This window comes from Arvicanthis niloticus, chromosome 3, assembly GCF_011762505.2.
Source record: "Arvicanthis niloticus isolate mArvNil1 chromosome 3, mArvNil1.pat.X, whole genome shotgun sequence".
Classification (NCBI taxonomy): domain Eukaryota; kingdom Metazoa; phylum Chordata; class Mammalia; order Rodentia; family Muridae; genus Arvicanthis; species Arvicanthis niloticus.
This window is the reverse complement of record NC_047660.1, coordinates 70,228,444-70,248,190: the sequence shown is the minus strand read 5'-3', so window position 1 is coordinate 70,248,190 and position 19,747 is coordinate 70,228,444. Positions and strand designations below refer to the sequence as shown.

Here is a 19,747-nt window from a genome sequence, read left to right as displayed (position 1 = left end):
AGACACAACATTTTTGCATAAAATCAAACCCTTAAATCTGGGACAAAATGTCTAGACATGAATGCAGATTCTTACAGTAACAACATACAAACCTGAAATATGGCACATCATGCTGGGGCTGGGACGTCTGACCTTCGCTCACTTCAACTGATGTCACTCCTTTCACTGAAAGGTGATCTGAATTTGAAGTAGAAGCGTCCTTCTGTTTGAATTCAGGTTCTATGACACAAACAAAAACATTCATTAAAGAACAATTCCTAAAGTGACACTCCTCACAGATCTTTAAAATCCTTCAGTTTTATCATGCTGAACTTTAAAACTAGGTTTCTGCCTCAGTCACTTCATTCACGTCTCCTCCGTTAGAGTTGTGAACACTTCTGTGTTCATGTGTGTGGAGGTCAGAGGTCATCTACAAGCGTGAGCCCTCAAGCACTCTCTATTTCTGAAAGGGTCTCTTCCCAGGGCCTGGCAAGTCACCTGCAGTGTCCCCACCTCCCAGGGCTAGTCTCCAGCTGCTGCCCCGCCCACACCCAGCTCTGTCCGCAGGCTCCAGAGCTCAGTGACTGAGCTGCCTCCACAGCTCCTCCTCCACATTTCCCAGGCCCTGGACACATCACATGAACTACACGGTGAAAATGAGCTCAACACAAAATTCTACACAATTTTAAGCCAGAGAAGTGACAGCTTAATTAAACTAACGCACCTTTACTATAGTCTGTCAGAGAATTCAATTTGTGCTGTACCAAGGTTTCATCAGCTTTGTCTTGAGTTGTAGTGCTAAAATAACAGAAAAAAAAATTTCACAAAAAATGAAGTTCACATATATGTAACTAAAGGATTTGAAAGTGTTGCTTTAAAATAAAAGGATAAAATAGAAATGTTTGCTTTTTTCGGAGTAGGCTTCAGTATGTAACACACACAAAGTTGCTTTTATTTAATAAATTTCTATAAAGGCATGGTGATATGTGTCCTTAACCCCAGCATGGGATTGGGGAGCTGGCAACAGATATCCAGTATCATGGATGCTGGGATAAAAAGCTACCTTTTAGGGCTTTTTATTTGGTTTTGACAGGATATCTTGCTATGAAAATGAGACTGGCCTCAAACTCTCAAACCTCATCGTCAGCTTTACCAGTGCTAGGTCTACAGGCATGTTCCAGCCAGCCTGGCTTTCCATCTTTAAAAATGCTTATTCTGGGAGCTGGAGAGATGGCTCAGCACTTAAGAGCACTGACGGCTCTTCCAGAGGTCCTGAGATTTCTAGCAACCACATGGTGACTCAAAACTATCTGTAATGGGATCCGATGCCCTCTTCTGGTGTGTCTGAAGACAGCTACAGTGTTCTCATATAAATAAAATAAACAAATTCTGACCAGGCTGTGGTGGTGCATCCCAGTACTCTAGAGACAGAGGCAGGAGGATTTCTGTGAGTTTGAGGCCAGCCTGGTCTACAGAGAAAGTTTCAGAATAGCCAGGGCCACACAAAGCTTATTCTGGACAGAAAAATTTTAAATGATAATGAGAAGCCATTTCTATTAAACTAGTTACAGAAGGATTTAAAGATGTAGAAACTTGGGGCTGGAGAGATGGCTCAGTGGCTAAAAGCACTGACTGCTCTTCCTAAGGACCCGAGTTCAGTTCCCAGCAACCACATGGTGGCTCACAACCATCTATAACGGGATCTGATGTCCTCTTCTAGTGTCTCTGAAGACAGCTACAGTGTATTCACCTACATAAAATAAATAAATAAAATCTTAAAAAAAAAAAAAAAGATGTAGAAAGTCTTCATAAAAGATTTTTTTTAAATACCAATAGCCGTGGGTGCTGCTACGATCTCTAATGATGTACAGCCAAGCTAGTTTTACAGCAACTTTGCCTTTTCTTCTGAGGAGTCCAATTAACCTTCTTCCCACTTTACAGGTTTCCTGCTACTAGAGGTAGTTTTTTGAGAGGAAAGGCAAGATGGAGGTAGGCAGAAGCTAGACATATGGCTCAGAGGACTTATTGCTCTGGCAAATGACCCAGGTTCAGTTCTCAGTACCCACACCAGGCTCACAAGTGCCTCTGACTAGCTCTAGGGAGGCCTGATGCCTCTAGTCTCAATAGTCTCAATAGCACTAACATGCATGCGCTCGCACCTACACCCCCCCCAGAGAGAGAGAGAGAGAGAGAGAGAGAGAGAGAATTAAAAATCATCATAAAATAATTTGCTTAGGCCACAAAGTGAGTTGCTATTTCAGCCTCACCAGAAAAACAAAACAACAGCAACAAACAAAACAAACAAAAAAACAAAATACAAAAAAAAAAAAAAAAAAAAAAAAAAAAAAAAAAAAAAAACCCAAAAAGCCAAAACAACAAAAAAAGGAAAAACCCAAAAACAACTAAGGGACTCGAGAAGTGGCTCAAGTACTTGTGCTTGCAGCTCTTGCAGAAAAACTCAGTTCAGTTCCCAGAATCCACAGGCAACTCACAACCACCTGGAACTCTAGTTCAGGGGATCAACACCCTTCACAGGCAGTGCACACACATGGTACACTTATATACATGAATGCAAAACACCCATGCACATAAAATAAAGTTTTACAAAGGTAAATAAAGTAGGTAAGTATTATTTACACATTATAATTAAGTCACCTATTAAGAGCAAAAATCACTAACAATGGTGCCAAGTCTACAGAGTAAATTCCATGGTTGCCAGGGATACACAGAAAAACCCTGCACCCTACACATTTATGATGAAAATAATTCACAGAAAATTCAAAACAATCAAAGATATTATTGAAGGCTTCTGAAGAACTTTTCTCACCATTTTTTTTTGTAATTTATAGTTAGCATATTTTACTAGCTAAACACAGTGGGGGGGGGGGGAGCAGAAATGTAAGAAAGGCATTTGTTACCCCTTTGAGGAAAGGGCTTATTATTGAGAGTATTTGTGTATTAGTATTTGTGTCTGCTTAAAAATATATCTTACACTTCTGGTCTTAAACAGTTTTGATCACAACTGGGTGTCAAGAAAGCGCTGGCACTTCTAGGACTCAGGGGAGCCATCTGGTAGGTCTTCAGACCAAGTGGGGGCTGAAAGACACAGTGCTTGGGGGCAAAGGACTTCCTTTCTTTCACTTTTGCAGGGACTGTCTCAGGCAAGCTTTCCATTTCTTGGAAGACTCTGCCCGGATCCATTTCATTTGTCACACCGGTCTGCGAATCCAAATGCTTTTCTTCAGGCTCAACTTTGGAAGAAATAGCCTAGGTAGAACAAGCAGAACAGAGTTGGAATTTCTCTCCCAGGAATGCACCCAACCATTAACAAGGAACACAAATAACAAGAGCAGCTACAAAAAAGCAAGTCAGACAATGTGATGGCAGTGCAGGCTGTAATTCAACGGGATTCAACTTTTGGCCACACCAAAGGTGGTCCAGTCTGACCACCTTAATGACACACCAAGAGTGGTCCAGTCTGACCACCTTAATGGCACACCAAGAGTGGTCCAGTCTGGGCCACCTTAATGAAAGGATGGAGCAAGCTGAGCTCAGGCATCCATCACTGTTTCCATGTGAACAGCTCCCTCAAGACTCCACAGCTATGATGAACTATACCCCTGAACTGGGACAAACCCAGTCCCCCTTAAGTAGCTTTGCTCAGGTAGTTTATCACAGCAAAAGGAAAAGCTCGTAAGAGAGCACCCACATACATAATTTGAGACAAAAATGGAAACACTTAAACATGTCTACACGAGGGCTCAGGACCTGCTCAGTACTTGAGAGTGACTGGTGGCCTTCAGAGAACCAGAGGATGGGTCGCAGCCCCTGCCAGGTGGCTCACCACTGCCTCCAACTCTCACTCTTTCTTTTAAAAAATGTACACTTGAAATCAGAAGGCCAGCTGTACTAAACCAATGCTGTAATTCAGAGCCAGTCCTTATCAAACAATACCTTGTAAATATTATAACAAATAAAAATATATTAAAACTACAATAGAAAAATCAAACTAACAAAATAATGTTTTTATCAAAATTACATGAATTATCACAAGGCTTCGAGAATGAGAAAACTAGTATTTATTGACCAACTCATTTCTAGAGGACCAAACCCTTTGTAGAAAAGGAACCTTGGATTGTGGGAGCTGGAGCGATGGCTCTGGTTAAGAGCACTAGCTACCTTTCCAGGGACCCAGAAATTCCTAGCACATACATGGAGGCTCACAACCATGTGAAACTTCCACCCCAGGGGGTCTGACTTCCTCTTCTGGCTTCTCAGGCATCAGGCACATGTGGTACAAAGTCTTATATGCAAGCAAAATACCTATTACATAAAACAATTACAAATAAATAAATAACCTAAAAATAGCTTTAGGTTGTAAATAATATCCCAGGAACAACAGTTCTCAATGTGACCCGATGAGATCAACCAACTGGATACAAAGCATATTCTTCTTCCAAGGTAACTTAGATGCTACTTGATAGTTAGACGTTTAAGAACCTGTTTTGACTTTATTAATGAGACCTGATCTCAAACCAAGGTATTTCACCCTGGCTAACAATCTCAGAGGTCAATGTGTTAGTGAAAGTAAAACCTAGTAACAGTACTTAGAGGAGCACACCATGCCATGGGTGGATGTTAGAACACAACTTCCAAGTGCTGGTTCTCCTCTTCTACCTCGTGGGACCTGGGAATCAAACCTGGGTCACCAGGTTTGATGGTAAGCACCTTTACCCACTAAGCCATCCCCCTGGTCCTATGAAACAAATCTTCCTTTAAGACCCAGTTGGCTGAGATTCACTCTCCATTCCTCTCCTTGGAGGATTTGTGTTTGCTATTCAGTAAATCTCTAGGCAGGTTTCTTATGATTCAGCATGACCATTTGTTGCTCGCCTTAAAAGGTTAAAGGTATAGCACAAGCCAAGGAACTCAAAATAGTTCCTTTTTTTTTTTTTTTTTTTTTTTTTTTTTTAACGTTTCTATGTATGGAGGTCAAAGGCCAACCTGCAGGAGTTGGGTGTCTCATTCCACCCATGTGGGTTCAGGGGATCAAGTTAAGATCATCAGCCTTGCCAGCAAGCATCTTCTTCACCTGCTGAGCCATTTTGCAGGCCAGGTCCCGTTGTGGTTTTTTTTTTTTTTTTTTTTTTTTTTTTTGGATCTCATTCCTAGATGCTGTCAGAAGCCCTGGTTTACTGAACTCTTAACAACTCTAGTAAATTCCATGTTAGAGATAGAAAAATAAATTCAAATTACACAGTGTGCCCCAAATCATGCAATCAATTGGAAGCACAGACAATACCCTAGTATAACCGAATCCAAAATCCAAGCATCTCACCCTACCAACCAGTTCTTGCAAAACTGTCTCTCTGCTGTGCTTCTCACAAGTCTCCATTTTCTTTCTCTGCTAATCAGATTGCACTTTCTCTATTCATAACTGAGAGCAAGGCACCCAAGCACCCATGTCAGTAACTGTTAGGATGCTTCCTTTAGTGTCCATGGTTTCGGCCTGCTTGTACTTAGCTCTCTGAAGCTGCCTGCATGCCTCACTTCAGCCTTACGAATGAAGCATTTTGATGGGGAGACACTGGACAATGACAGAAGCCTGTACTCTACCTTGTCTGGCTTGCCTTCTGCTTTTTTGGCAGGTCTCCCTCTACTTGGTCCCACTCTTTCTGATTCATTCTCTAAAACAGAAAATAAAGTAACATATTCACTTTATAACAGACAGTCAATGCTACATATCAAAGTATTAGATAACCTGGCAAAGTTTGAAAGAAAACCAGGATGTCTTCAACTTTTATGATTGCAAGTCACACTAGAAAGGGACAAAACCAAATGAAATGTCCCATTAAATATAAACCTTTTTGGGTTTTTTTTTTTTTTTTTTTTGGTTTTTCGAGACAGGGTTTCTCTGTATAGCCCTGGCTGTCCTGGAACTCACTCTGTAGACCAGACCAGGCTGGCCTCGAACTCAGAAATCTGCCTGCCTCTGCCTCCCAAGTGCTGGGATTAAAGGTGTGCGCCACCACCTCCCGGCTCGTAAACCATCTTTTCAAAATAAAAGGTGTTTCTTTTCTCTTTTTCTGATTGCCAAACACATACTTACTATAACAAACAAACAAACAAACAAAAAAATCTTACTGCCAACACTAAACCAACCAACCAACCTAAACAGACAAACAGACGCACATGCCTCTAACTTCAGCATTTCCTAGGAAGCCTGAGGCAACAGGATCAAGTGGGCAGGCTAGCCTCAGCTACAGGGTGACCTTTTGTGTTCAGGCTAGCCTCAGCTACAGGGTGACCCCTTGTCTCAAAGAAACTGGTCTCAAGAACTGGAGCGATGGCTCAGGTTAAGAGCAGGGACTGCTCTTCCAGAAGCTGAGTCCCAGCAACCTCATGGAGGTTGACAACCATCTGTAACTCCAGTTCCAGAAGATCAGATGGCCTCTTCTGGCTGCCATGGGCACCACACATGTGGTACACAGACATACACACAGGTAAAACCCATACTCATAAAGTAAAACTAAATCTAAAAAAAAACAAAAACAAAACAAAACAAAAAAACCCTAGCCAGAAAGAAACTAACAATAGCCTGGTGCAGTAGTTGAGCTGGCAGTGCTCACTGTCCACACACGGACCCGAGTCTGGGTCCCAGCCACCGTCTGCAGCCAGTGCTAGGGAAGCGAGGACTGCTGGATCCCTGGAGCTTGATGGCCGGCCCAGTCTAGCTGCACTCTCAAGATCCAGGTTGAGAGACTATACCTCCAAAAGCAAGGTGAAGAGTAACAGAGGAAGATGCCCACTGTCGACCTGTAGCCTGCCTACACACACACACACACCCCTCACTTGTGAGTCCATTAACAATCTCATACTTCAGCATGTATTTCCAATACTTTTTATATTATTAACACACTAGATTTCAGGGCCATGATCCTTTTTTTCTTTCTTGTTCTTTATAAAATGTATTACTGTCTATGTGCATGCAGATAATCATCTCTTCTTACCATTAGTGGCTCTTGTGACTGGCTTTCTTGTGGTAGAGGACACTGTTCGGGTGATCTGCTTGGGCCTCTGAGGAGCCGCTGATCCAGTCGCTGATCCAGTTGATTTCCCTGCCATGGGCTGCACAACTGAGAAAAAAATCATCTAATCAGATGCCTTTTGTCAGTCCTGAGTCGTTCCTGGGGCTGCACCAACTCCATCATCATTGCTAATATTCCTACCTTTCTTCTCTCTCTCTAATGGTTTTTTTTCAGAAACTTGTCTTTGGCCAAATTGGGTTGCTTGAGGAACATTCCTGCTACCAGTCTGTGAAGAGATTAGAAACTTTGTCATTTAACTGCATAATAAATCAAAGCACACTCTTAACTTGTTAATTCATCAATTCAAGACCAACTTCAACCAGCAGAGAGTTTCAGCAGAATCTGGGCTACATGTGACCCTGTCTCAAAAACAAAGCCAGAAGGCGTGATATCACAGACCCTCAATCCCAGCACCCAGGAAAAGAGGCAGGCAGATTTCTCTAAATTCCAGGCCTGTCACAGCACCAAAGTGAGACCCTGCCTCATAAAACAAAGAAATTTTTTTCTCCTTATATGCTTGTTGGAGGAGTCTAAAAATACTAATAAAAATATTAACTGTGGCTTTCTTGCCCTGAAATAAGACCTTGTTATGTTGTGAGGCTGGCCTCAAACTCATGAACTTAAGCTATCACCCTGCCTCAGGCGCATGAGTGGCTGTAAGCAATCAGTAGCTTGGGTACCATGATCTAGTTATTTGCTCAGTGATACAGAACAGGCCTAACAAGCATAGATCCCCAGCCTGATTCTCAACACTGCTAGAAAAAAAAAAATCAATAGTAAAAATCCCTCAATTTTACACTTCTCCCAGAGATAAAGTTTTTTCCTAGGGTTCATTCACTTCCTTTGAAACTATATCCCACATATAGGCATCTCAATGTTTCCTTGACTATTCCAATTAAAATGTTACTCAAGGCCCACGCTTACTGTAATCTCCCACCCCACATACTACATATACCTCAGTTTTATTCCTAGGCCCACTAAGATTCATAAAGCCTCAGCATTTGATCAGTATTGTATGTAGCCCAGGGGCTAGAGAAGTCACAGGATCATGGCGGTGACTCCAATCTGTTAAAAACAAAACTTAGGCTCTTACTCAATGAAAGTCACTGCCTTTCTCAGTAGCAAACCGTTCTCTCCCAGGTCTTCCCCTGTTGCTGTAGTAGGGAAGCCAGAACTGTATCCCCCCCGAAGCTCGGTGCTTTCCACTGTCTGTACTTCATGCACTTAGCTAGGAACGCATGGCAGCTGCACAGACACAGATGGCAGCATGATAGGTCACACAGGAAGTGTTTATGCAAACAACGCTGTAAGTGACAGCCTCCTTGGCATCTGGCGACGACTACTCTAAGCCATCACCAATCTTCATACCTTCAAGTCCGATAAATACATCACCATGCTTGTATCTGGTCTTAGGCTGTAAATGGAATCATAAACTTTGAGAGGAAAAAGTACGCCTCCTTTAGTAGCAATTATCTATACACAAGGATACCTTAGTCTGCTCCATATGTTCTTTGGCCTTTGATCTTGTAATCCGCCCGGTATATGGAAGAGCCTTTAAACAGCCAAAAGAAGGTAGATTTAAACAAACATAAAACACACTGGCAAAATTTATTCCATGTCTCAGTTTAAAATTTAAATTTTATCCTTAAAAATTTACGGTATACAGATACTTGCTAAGTCAAGTGTTGATTTTTCCAGAGTTAAAAGAATTGTTTGTGTATTTCAAGTTAAAATCATAACCGGACCTTTTCTGGCTCAGCTTTCACAGCCCTCTGGTCTGTGACAAGAAAGCCGGGCGCGGTGGGCCTATAGAGACCCACTTTGAACACTCCACGCTTGGCTTTCTCTCGTTGTTCTTTCAACTTTTGAAGCTGCTTTTCTTCTTTGTATTTCTGAAGGAGCTGCTTCCGTTGCTCACTCAGAGCTGTTTTCACGGGCCCTAAGGGGAGGTGGTGTCAAACAACAGTCCATAAAACACTTCGGACAAAACATCACATCAACTTTCTAACAGCATACTATGGCTAACTTCATCTGCTAATAAATCTTCAATACTCTCATACAGTTATTTCGAGTTCTAATCATGACAAAATTATATTATGTATGACTTCATTTGCCCAACTTTTTAAAAATATTGATATACTGATTAGGCTAAACCACTCAAAGAACTTTAGGAAGGGCCATCGGGTTTGCCTTTTCCTATATGCAACAAGCTTTAAAAATTCTTAATGCCATCCATCACTTGAGAGGCTGAAGCAAGAGGAATCCAAGTTTTCTTGGCCAGCCTGGCATTAGAAAAGCCAGGCTCGCCAGAGCTATCTATTGAGACCTGATCTCCAAATCCAGTTCTTTTGGGAGTCAGGAGTGTAGTTCAATGGTAAGGCACTTGCTTACTTGCCTAGCATGACTGAGGCCCTGAGTCCAATCCCTAACACCCTGCATACAAAACAGTAACAAAGCAATTCTTGGGAAGGAATGTCACTCACACACAAAGCCCAAGGTGACAGCCTTCCTTACTGGGGCTGCAAGGATCTGAGCAAACCCCACAGTTTTACCTCCTGGGCCCAAATGTATCTCCTGGTAACAAAGCTCGGACTGAGACCCTCACAAGCCTACAGATCTTTGGATTACAAAACATTATACCAGGGCCTTTCTTCAGATTTCATTCTCTTTACGAAGGCAATCCCCCAACCCCAACATAAATTTTATAAGCTTTTCTGTGACTGGCTCTTGCATTAAGTTCTCAGGCCCTCAATGGGCTCTTGTTCTTACTTATTTCAAGTTTTTCACTTATTCCTAACCCCTATGTTTTTCTTCTTCTAGGGTAGAAATAACATCTCTGGGTTTCACTGGACTCAAGCTCCATCTTTAAAGACAGACTATGTCCTGGATGACAGTTCCTCTCTTTTGAATCCATTCCTCCCTCCACAAGCCCCCTTTTTGGAGCCAGCATTTCACTGTACAGCCCTGACTGGCTTTACCATGCTCCTGAGTGCTGAGATTAAAGTAAAGGCACGAGCACCGTGTCAGCCCTCAATGACTTCGTCATCTCTCCTTACATGCCTAATAGGCACCATAACTTCAACATGTCCAGCAGCAGGCTGTATTTATATATTTGTCCATACAAATGCCTATGTTCATGATTTTAAAAGGGACTTATCAATTGGACAGCGGGACTAGGAAGATCTGGGGGAATGGTACCTGAGAAGAACTGGAGGAAGGAAAGGAGGTAATTCATTTTGATTGAAAAGATATTTTTCAAAAAAAGGTAAAAATTTAACATGTCCAAAATTGAACTCTTAATTTTTAAAATACCCTCCCCTAAAGCTACTGTTGTCTTCTACAATACTCACTGCATATTTTAGTTGTGCACAGAACAAAAAAAAAAAAAGTCATTCTTTCAGAACTCTGACTCCAGACCTTTCTCCTGCCAACTCCCTAGATGGGCTGTGACTTTCCCTCTTCACACTGCCACACTATTCACACCAGGTCATGACTCTCCCTCTCCACACTGCCACACTTTCACACCAGGTCAGAAGACACAGAAACTTGCAACTATTCTGTCCAGTTTTTGGCCCTCATGTTTCCTCAGAATCATGAGGATAAATCTGTAGGAAGCCTGGTGGTACAGACTATCATCTTTCGGCCCCAATAGCACCTTTACAAAACCAGGTTCAAATGCACTGGATGGGCATGCCACATTGATTGTAAAAACTGTAAAACAAAACTTCTGGGGGCCAGGAAGAAAGCTCAGTGATTAAAGTCCCTGCTAAACAATCCTAACAACCTGAGTTTGATCACTGCAACCAACATAATGGCAGAAGGAGCAAAACTCCAGAGTTGTCCTCTGACCTCCAACATGCTCACAGGAAAACCTGTGCTCCCACACCCCGCCCCCTCCAACGAGTGAGAAAAAACAAAACCCCTGAGAACGTCCTCTCCTCCACTTAGCCTTGGTCTGTGCTACTGCATTCAGTTCTAACACTTGCTAAATAAAGAACAAACTCGGACGCCAGAGACTGCTGGTTAGAGGGAAGCCATTCCTCGGCTCCGCCCCTCTAACTCCTCTGGCCATCTAGGATACTATTCTCATTATTTTGATCTTTTTCTGAGGCTATTCCTTTTTGTTTGCTCAGTTCTTCTTTCCCTGTGGCCCCAAACCACTTTGGGCAAAGCTTAAGAATGATCATTCTCTAGGTGACTGGTGAAATATTTTTATTTCAGACGTTCTCACAGAGTTATTTAGAACAATTTCTTTTGATCAGTGCAGTTCTTTAGCTTCTCTCTCAGGCCTTTCTTTTACTATTTATCTGATGTGTATGTGTGTGGTGTGCCTGAGGGGATGTACATGCACCACACACATGAGGGAGCTGGTGAAGTTGGATCCCCTGAAACCCGAGTTACAGGCGGTTGTGAACTACCACACTAGGAATGGACCTCTGTAAGACCAGTCAACACTCTCAACTGCTGAGCCATCTCTCCAGACTCTCAAAAATACTTACACTTACAAAAGACCCTTGCTTACCTGTTTTGGAGCTGGCCTTTTCTGGAGCAGTGTTTTGAAATGTCTCATGTATATTAACAAGGTCTCTCCCTTCCAGTGGAATGTTGACATCCTTCAAACCAAAGTGTCTGTTTCGTTCATACACCCTGTGTCTGTTTTCCTTCTGAGACATCGACTTTCTGTGAGCCAAGGTAGTTCTAATCATTTCAGTGCTCAAATCTTTCCGAAGCCGGCTGGCAAATCGTGACACCGGCATCCTGCCAAAGACGAGAAACAAACACCAACATAAATGAATTTACATTTTATTATTAAAAAAAAAAAAATCAAAATCTCAGGTCAGGCTGTGGTAGCTCATCACTCTACCACCAACACGAGCGAGCAAATCATGTGAATGTGAGGATAGCCTGGGCTAAAGAGTAACTAAAACATTCTCTCAAAGAGCAAAATAAGTAAAGTAATAAAAACAGTCAACAGGCGGTGGTGGCACACGCCTTGAATCCCGGCACTTGGGAGGCAGAGGCAGGTGGATTTCTGAATTCGAGGCCAGCCTGGTCTACAGAGTGAGTTCCAGGACAGCCAGGGCTACACAGAGAAACCCTGTCTCGAAAAACCAAAAAAAAAAAAAAAAAAAAAAAAAAAAATCAAAATTTCAGTCTATCTCCTATACTACTCTGTACTCCCTTGAAATGAAAATATTAAAACTTACACCAGAACAAATATGAGTAAATATGAAAGTAGAAAAGTCATCACAGATGAGATGTGGCCTATTTGGGGGCCATGAGTAGGAAGCTGCTCAACAAATTAAACTGAAAAAACTATAATCTAGAATACGGACGTAAGTGGAAACAGAAAGAAAACAGCTACATTACAGAAATCCTTAAGCTTCCCCTGGTCTGGGGAGCTGGCTCAGTCATTAAGTCCTGCTATACCACCCAGAGGACCCGAGTTCATCTCTAACACTTGTGAGGCCGGGCACAGCACTGCAGTAATGCCAGTGCTGGCCAGGGCAGAGATAGGCAGTTCCTCGGGTTCTTCTGACAACCAACCAAGTAGCTCCAGCTTTAGGGAAAAGCTCTGTCTCCAGAAAATAAGAAAGAGAGCAATAAGGGGGATACCTGTTGTTGGCCTCTGGCCTCCACATACACCGGCATATACACACCCCCGCACCAACACACATCTAACGTGCGCACATACAGACACACACACGCCCCTAACAAAAGCGCCTGGGAGGCTGACAAGAAGGCTCAATAGAGTTCAAAGCCAGATTGGGCTACACAGTACCTACGGTTTAAAACCCAGCTATACCCTTCATTCCAGCATCACCCCACTGTGATGAATACACTCCTGACTCTAGCACCTGGATAAAGCTAGCCTGGTAAATACAGGGAGACCACAATGGAAAACCAAAACAAGAGGTCCTGCTCACAGGCCATCTCAGCTCCAAAGGAGGCTGGTGGGAACTATGTGAAACTTTGTTTTAATCCTCTCCCCACCGAAAAGAAAGAAACAAAACAAGCCAAACACAACTACTAGAGAAAGAGTTTAAGAAAAACTTGGTGATACAGTTGTCTCAGACTGGGTGTCAATTGATGCAACGAAACACCAGGACCAAAAAACAAGTTGGGGAGGAAAGGGTTTATTCTGTTTACACTTACATTGCTGTTCATCATGAAAGGAAATCAGGACAGAAACTCAAGCAGGGCTGGAACCTGGAGGAAGGAGTTGGTGCACAGGCCACTGAGTGATTCTTATTGGCTTGTTCCACTTTCTTACAGAACCAAGGACCTCCAGCCCAGGGATGGCTCCCTCCCATTAATCACCAGCCTTACAGCTGGACATCATGGAGGAATTTCCTCAACTGAGGCTCCTTCCTCTCTGATGACTCTAACTGGTATCATGGTGATGGTCAAATGTACCTACCTCTCATCTTAAGATTCTCAGTTTAATACTTACCGGAGGTTAAAAAGAAATGACAGCGTCTTCAGGAAAAGCACAACCCACTGCCACTTCTGGGTTCTTTTGAGAGGTTATTAACATACAGGTCAGGTAGGTTCTCATCTCTAATACGCTGTCAATGCTTTAGGATAATCTACATTTTTTCATGCCAATTCTTTTCCAAAGGCTTGTTTGTTGTTTATGTATGTTTATCTCTGTGTGTGGGTAGATGCATACTGGCGTCCAGAAGAGGGACGCTCTTGACGTCCTCTTGACGCTGGAGCTAAAGGAGCTTGTGACCTGCCTAACGTGGGGTGCTGGGAAGCTAACTCTGCAAAAAAAAAACAAGTGCTCCTAACTGTTGAGCCATCTCATCTAGGCCATTTTTAAATTTTGGGGGGACAGCGTCTCATGTAGGCCAGGCCATTCTCGAACTGGTATGCAGCCACCTATACCCTTGAACTCTAGATCCCCCTTACCTGAAGCAATTTCTGGATCCACAACAATGCCGCAACACAGAAAACACCACAGATCCGCAGAAGGAACACCCGGACCGCCTTCTTCTTCGCCGAACTGAAACTTCCCGCTGCTAACCGCTGATTGGAGGGACTTTTGCCAACACTTCCGGAAGCTCCCGCCCCTTCCCCTCGAACGAAGCTTGCGATAGGTTGGTTCTGTGCGACATTTAAATTGTTTGGAAGGCAAAGGATTGGGAGGGAGGGCGAGGAGTGAGGCGGTAAACTGGCTAGGTGGGGAGGCAAGGCACCAAGCTCTGTGTCCAAAGGAAGTCCTCTTGTCGCCTCCCCAGGCCGGTTTTCTTCTTTCCTTTTTAAACGTTTTTGTTTGCTTGTTTGTTTTTAAGACAGGGTCTCACTATGTCGTTCTGCGTATCTAGAAACTCACTATGTGGACCAGGCTGGCCTCGAACTCACAGAAAGATCCTCCTCCCTGTCTTTGAGTGCTGTGATTAAAGGTGTGAGCAACGACGCTCAAAAAAGAAAAAGATTTTAGTAAGGTTAAACGAGATAAGTTATTCCATTTCTGCTTCCAGCTGGCGGCAAAATTAACAGCTGCTGTGTTAGTAATCAACCGAGAAACAACACGTCCTTAAACCAAGGCATGTATCCCATGAGATATCAAGAAACAAAAAAGCCTGGGCCAGTACAGCTGTGCCGACCTTGTGTTTGTAGACTGATGGGTATACTGTAGACGCGGGGAAAATAAATTAGAAAAGCATTTGTAAGTTTGGCTTCTGCTCCCCGCCCCTCCTCTCCCCCTCCCGCCCCCCCCCCCCCCAACCTCTTGAGACAAAGTACTATGTGACTGCAGCTCTATAGCAGCAATAAGACCTCTAGGACTTACAAAGAGAAAAATATAAATAGATAATTGACATAATATTTATGGTTATGTTAGATCTGAGGAGGAAAAACACCAATTCCATGACTGACTGATTAAAGCAAGCTGTATCTACAACTGGCCAGCCAGCTGCGTCTCCCAAGGTCTCCCAAAGATTTCAGAGAGCAGGCCCTCACTGGCTTTTGAGGTGCCTTTTATGGGAACCGGTTAGGGTTACTATAAAACAGCTGTCCGAGATAATTTTAAAACCTGGACAGGAGAGTGGCCGACTCAGGGAGCAAGGCTGCCTGTGGGGTAGATAAAAATGTGCAAGAACACATTATGCAGAAGGGGAGTCCTCACAAGTCTTCAGGAATTTAGCAAGGCAAAGGGGTGGGTGTACATCATGGGGTCACAAGTTCAGGTTGAAAACCATGGTTTGCAGGAAACAAATCTGTTCTTATAAAGTGTAAGAGACTTACACCTTAACTATGGAGACTTAGTAACAGTGTGTGACAATGTTGGCTTCACAGTTGTTAAAAATGCTGAGACTGGGGACTGGAGAGTTGTCTTGGCAGTTGAGAGAGCTTTCTTGCCCTGGCAGAGAACCCAGGGTCAGTTCCCAGCACCCACATGGTGATTTACAACACTCTGTAACTCCAGTTCTAAAAGATCCATCACCTTCTTCTGACTTCTGTGGGCGCACATGTGGTGCATATACTTATGCAGGCAAAACACTCACAGGCAGAAAACAAAAGAAATCTTTTTGTTGTTGTTGTTGTTTTTTCAAGACAGGTTTTCTCTGTATAGCCCTGGCTGTCCTGGAACTCACTCTGTAGTCCAGGTTGGCCTCGAATTCAGAAATCCACCTGCCTCTGCCTCCCAAGTGCTGGGATTTAAGGTGTGCATCACCACTGCCCAGCCAAAATAAATCTTAAAACACTTAGTAAATAAGTTTTTTTTAAAAAAAAAAAGAAAAGAAAGAAAGAAAGAAAGAAGAGAAGAGAAGAGAAGAGAAGAGAAGAGAAGAGAAGAGAAGAGAAGAGAAGAGGAATATGCTAAGACCATACTGGCTATGATTTTAATCCCAGCAGTCTGGAGGCTGTGGGTTCCAGGCTAGCCTGGTAGACAGAGTGAGTTGCAGGACAGTGAGATCCTATCTCAATCAAAACAAATCTGTCAGGAACATAAGTGCAAACATTTTGTGTAATTTAAAATCCATTTTTTTGTGTGACTTGGAATATAATACCTGTAAGATAGGAGCTTGCCAGCAGAAAGCTCCGAGCCACCAGCTCAGGTAGGAGCCAAGCAGGCCTCCATATGTAACAACCCAACCCGAAGGTGGCATTGATATGTTAGTAAACCACCACCAGCCTGTGAACCCAGAAAGCATGAAACTACCAATCAATGAAATGATACAAACCTGGAACTTTGGAGATGGTCTCTAGGATCTCACTCCAGCACTCCCCAGGCGTGGCTTCTCTAGTATCTGCATTGATAACCATGGATGAGATGACTGGAGATTGGCTTACAAGGGTTTCAGTGACCTCCGGACTTCTACTCCTGGCACCATCCCTCCTGTCAATGTTCGATGTTGGCCTATGCTCTCAATGACCTTCTGATCCTCCATCAGTGCCTTCCTCCCAGCCTGCCAACGCTGGAAGACTTCATGGCTGACATGGGTAGAGCCAGTTAAGCTCCCAAAGCATCCTTCCCAGAAAGATTCCCCAATGGAAGCCTGCAGCATTTCCTGCCCAAAGTCTCCACTTGGTGAGATGTCTGTTTAGCATGGAATTATAGGGAATGCTTGCCTGACTAAAATGAGCGTATTTGTATAGAGGAACTTTAATCTAGCAACATGGCTGCTCTGGAAAAGGATTACATCCAAAAAGTTTGTAGGTCTGTGTGATCCAGTTGGAATACAGACATACTTTTAATCCCGGGAGACAGAGGCATGCATATCTCTGAGTAAGATGTAATAGAACATGGGGGCAATCTTCCAGTCCCAGCAAGCTGCAGAACTTGGCAGCTTTGGCCATGTGGCTCTGACTTTAGACTCAAGAATAGAAGGGGCTACTGGGATGCTGATTAGCTGGAGCTAAGAAATTAGTGGTGATTAAGAGGAGACCAGCATCACTGAGGTGAAATCTGTGAAGTATCTTCTGAGAGCACAAAGAAGCTGTGTTCCAGAGAGAGACATTGTGCTGGCAGCAGACTTGGTAATGCGTAAGTCACCTAAGTAGATTGATTTTAAAGGCATGAAGGGGTCATAGAGAATAGCCGAGGCTTGGTACTGTCAGAGGCCAAGAGAGAAGCCGGTTTGAATCAGTCAGCTTGGAGAGGAGCTTGAGTAAGAACAGCTAAGTTGAACCAGCCAGCCAGAATTTGTTGGGGTTGGTCTGGTGCTGCTATGTACCAAATGCTAAATACTGTATCCCAAGATCTGGTTGCCCCAAGATGAGCTAATTCCTACATACATCAGCTTTTGTTGTGTAAACCCTGCCCTTCAAGTTATCCCTGATTGGTTAATAAAGATGACTATAGCCTGGGATGGGCAGAAGAGAAGTAGGTGGAGCTTTGGGAGGCAAGAATGGCATTCAGCTTAAAACTACTCAGTAGCTAGTGTTGGTCCAGGATTCAAGAGTGGTTTATTTCAGATGTCTTTAAATACAGCACAATCTGGTACAAACTATTCTTGGATGGTCAACTTAGTTCCATGTACACAACAAAGTATACCTACTCTTTTTGAGGAACAATGTAAGCTGAATACAGACCAGATGTGACTACATCTAACTGCTTTATAAAATGCATGTGATACCTTCCATAAAGACAGATTGTACAGACTGACTGAGAAACAAGTTTACGAGAATGGGTCTGGGAGGAGGGTCCTATCTGAGAAGTCTTCAGCCACACATATCGACCAACAGTCAGGAGGCTAAAAAGCACATGCACTCCAGCCTCTGGGAAAAAGACAGGCTTTGCATTCCTTCTGTTGAAAGAACAGCTAGGTGTGCTTAACATTCCAGGTTAGTGCAAGTCTGTGAGCACAGAGACCTCCAAGCCCCTCCTTATAATGTTCTGACTTCCATATATGCATATATACATACATATATATATGTATGTATACATGCATATATGTGTATGTATGTATATATGTATGTATGTGTGTATATATACATATATATACATATATTTGATGTATATATACACACATATATATACATACATACATGGTATATATATATATATATCATGGCATGCATGCACTTATATTTCTATACCACACACACGTGCACGTACACTCACACAGACAGGAAATTAATAAAATGTGTCATGAGATATCCACCATAGAAGGCTGTTCAGCCATGGTTAAGCCAATAGAAAGTCTTTATTAGCCAACCAGTGACTACACTGAGTGTTCAGGATCCCAGTGTAGCTCTGAGCCTTTCTCAGATTGAGCTTTTAAGCACAAAAACAGATCCTATGTGGACTCACTTCAGTTACCGAGAACAGTTAGCCAGAAGCAGAACTACAGAAGCCAAAATCAAGGTTAGTACATTTAACAACTTTCCCAGAACTATGGACTTTGATGGATTAAGTCTTTGTTCTCATTTGGCTGATGCTGCTGTCTACGTGCTGAGTTTTGCAGCATGAATGTTACTTCCATCATGGAGTCAGTTGTGCTAAGGCCTGGGAGACTCTAAAGGTCTAGGGGTTTGTTACAAATGTGATAAAAATAGCTCAAATAACATGATTGATTTTTGGCTAAATAGTTTCCTTTTTCAAAAGACTGGGTGCTCACTGATGCTGTTTTGTTACTCATTAATTTTTTTGTTATTAACAAGTTATAAATATATCACTTGCTTTTATTTTGGAGGAAATTGTTTTTAAAAGGTAAGGAGTTTTGTTGTTTTTGTATATTTGCTCATTCTTTCTGTGTTTGGTTGCAAACATGCCATGGTGAACATGTGGAAGGCGAAGGACAGCTTCCAGGAGTGAGTTTTCTTTCACCCTGTGGTGTCCAAGGATTGAACGTGGGTCCCTGGGCTTGGCATCAGGTTCCTCTAACCACTACACAATCTTATTGAGCCCAGGAGTTTTTCTTATATATTTTTAGAAGTTGTTTATGATACAGGAAGAGATTTAGAAGTGAATTTTAAAAGTGAAAACCTAGTGTCCCTGGGCATATTTTAATGAATTCTTCATTAACTGTATTTTATAAACATTAATGAAGCTTTGTGTTAAAAATAGCCTTATTTATTTTTAATTAATCTAATTTTGATAGTAAAACATTACAATCATATATATATATATTAGAATAAAACAAGCCTAATATGGAAAAATTAAACCTCCCTACTTTGCCTAATTCTCTCTCCCAGTCTGTAATTCATTTCCATTAATAACTTGTGGTGGTTGTTTCTGCTTTAAGTTTAATATATTCCTAGTCTTCAAGTTTTATCAGATTTACATAGAATCAGTGGGTTTTCCTCTATGAACACTTACAGTTTTATTATGAACTATCTATATTCCTCCATCTTTGGTGGTTTCTTTCTTTTTTTTTTTTTCTTTTTAAAGATTTATTTTTTGCATGTAAGTGGGTACACTGTTGCCATCTTCAGATACACCAGAAGAGGGTATCAGATCCCATTACAGTTGTTTGTGAGCCACCATGTTGTTGCTGGGAGTTGAACTCAGGACCTCTGGAAGAGCAGCCAGTGCTCTTAGCTGCTGAGCCATCTCTCCAGCCCCTGGTTTCTCTCTCTCTCTCTCTCTCTCTCTCTCTCTCTCTCTCTCTCTCTCTCTCTCTCTCGTTTCTTTTATGGAGCAGAGTTTCACTATATACCCCAAGCTACCCTGGAGTTCATGAGGAGTTCATGAGCCTCATGTCTCTGTCTTTTGAATGCTGGGG

General features: G+C 42.6%; 1 protein-coding gene across 3 annotated transcripts in view; it reads right to left on the bottom strand.

Annotated features, from left to right (window-relative positions):
• Positions 1–14,139, bottom strand: part of Dlgap5 (DLG associated protein 5) — a 30,345-nt gene extending 16,206 nt beyond the window's left edge. The window contains exons 1-11 of one of the 3 annotated variants that reach the window (XM_076931166.1): positions 13,983–14,106; positions 13,224–13,277; positions 11,590–11,825; positions 8,813–9,006; positions 8,557–8,619; positions 7,209–7,293; positions 6,990–7,115; positions 5,596–5,666; positions 2,972–3,246; positions 704–777; positions 93–219 (exon numbers count right to left, since the gene is read on the bottom strand). In XM_076931166.1, the coding sequence (XP_076787281.1) occupies positions 93–219; positions 704–777; positions 2,972–3,246; positions 5,596–5,666; positions 6,990–7,115; positions 7,209–7,293; positions 8,557–8,619; positions 8,813–9,006; positions 11,590–11,825; positions 13,224–13,225 (1,253 nt within the window). In that variant the 5' untranslated portion in view covers positions 13,226–13,277; positions 13,983–14,106. Of the gene's footprint in view, positions 1–92; positions 220–703; positions 778–2,971; positions 3,247–5,595; positions 5,667–6,989; positions 7,116–7,208; positions 7,294–8,556; positions 8,620–8,812; positions 9,007–11,589; positions 11,826–13,223; positions 13,278–13,982 lie in introns of all 3 variants that reach the window. The other 2 variants (XM_076931165.1, XM_034498237.2) reach the window with 2 other exon arrangements.
• Between the last annotated feature and the right edge of the window lie 5,608 nt (positions 14,140–19,747).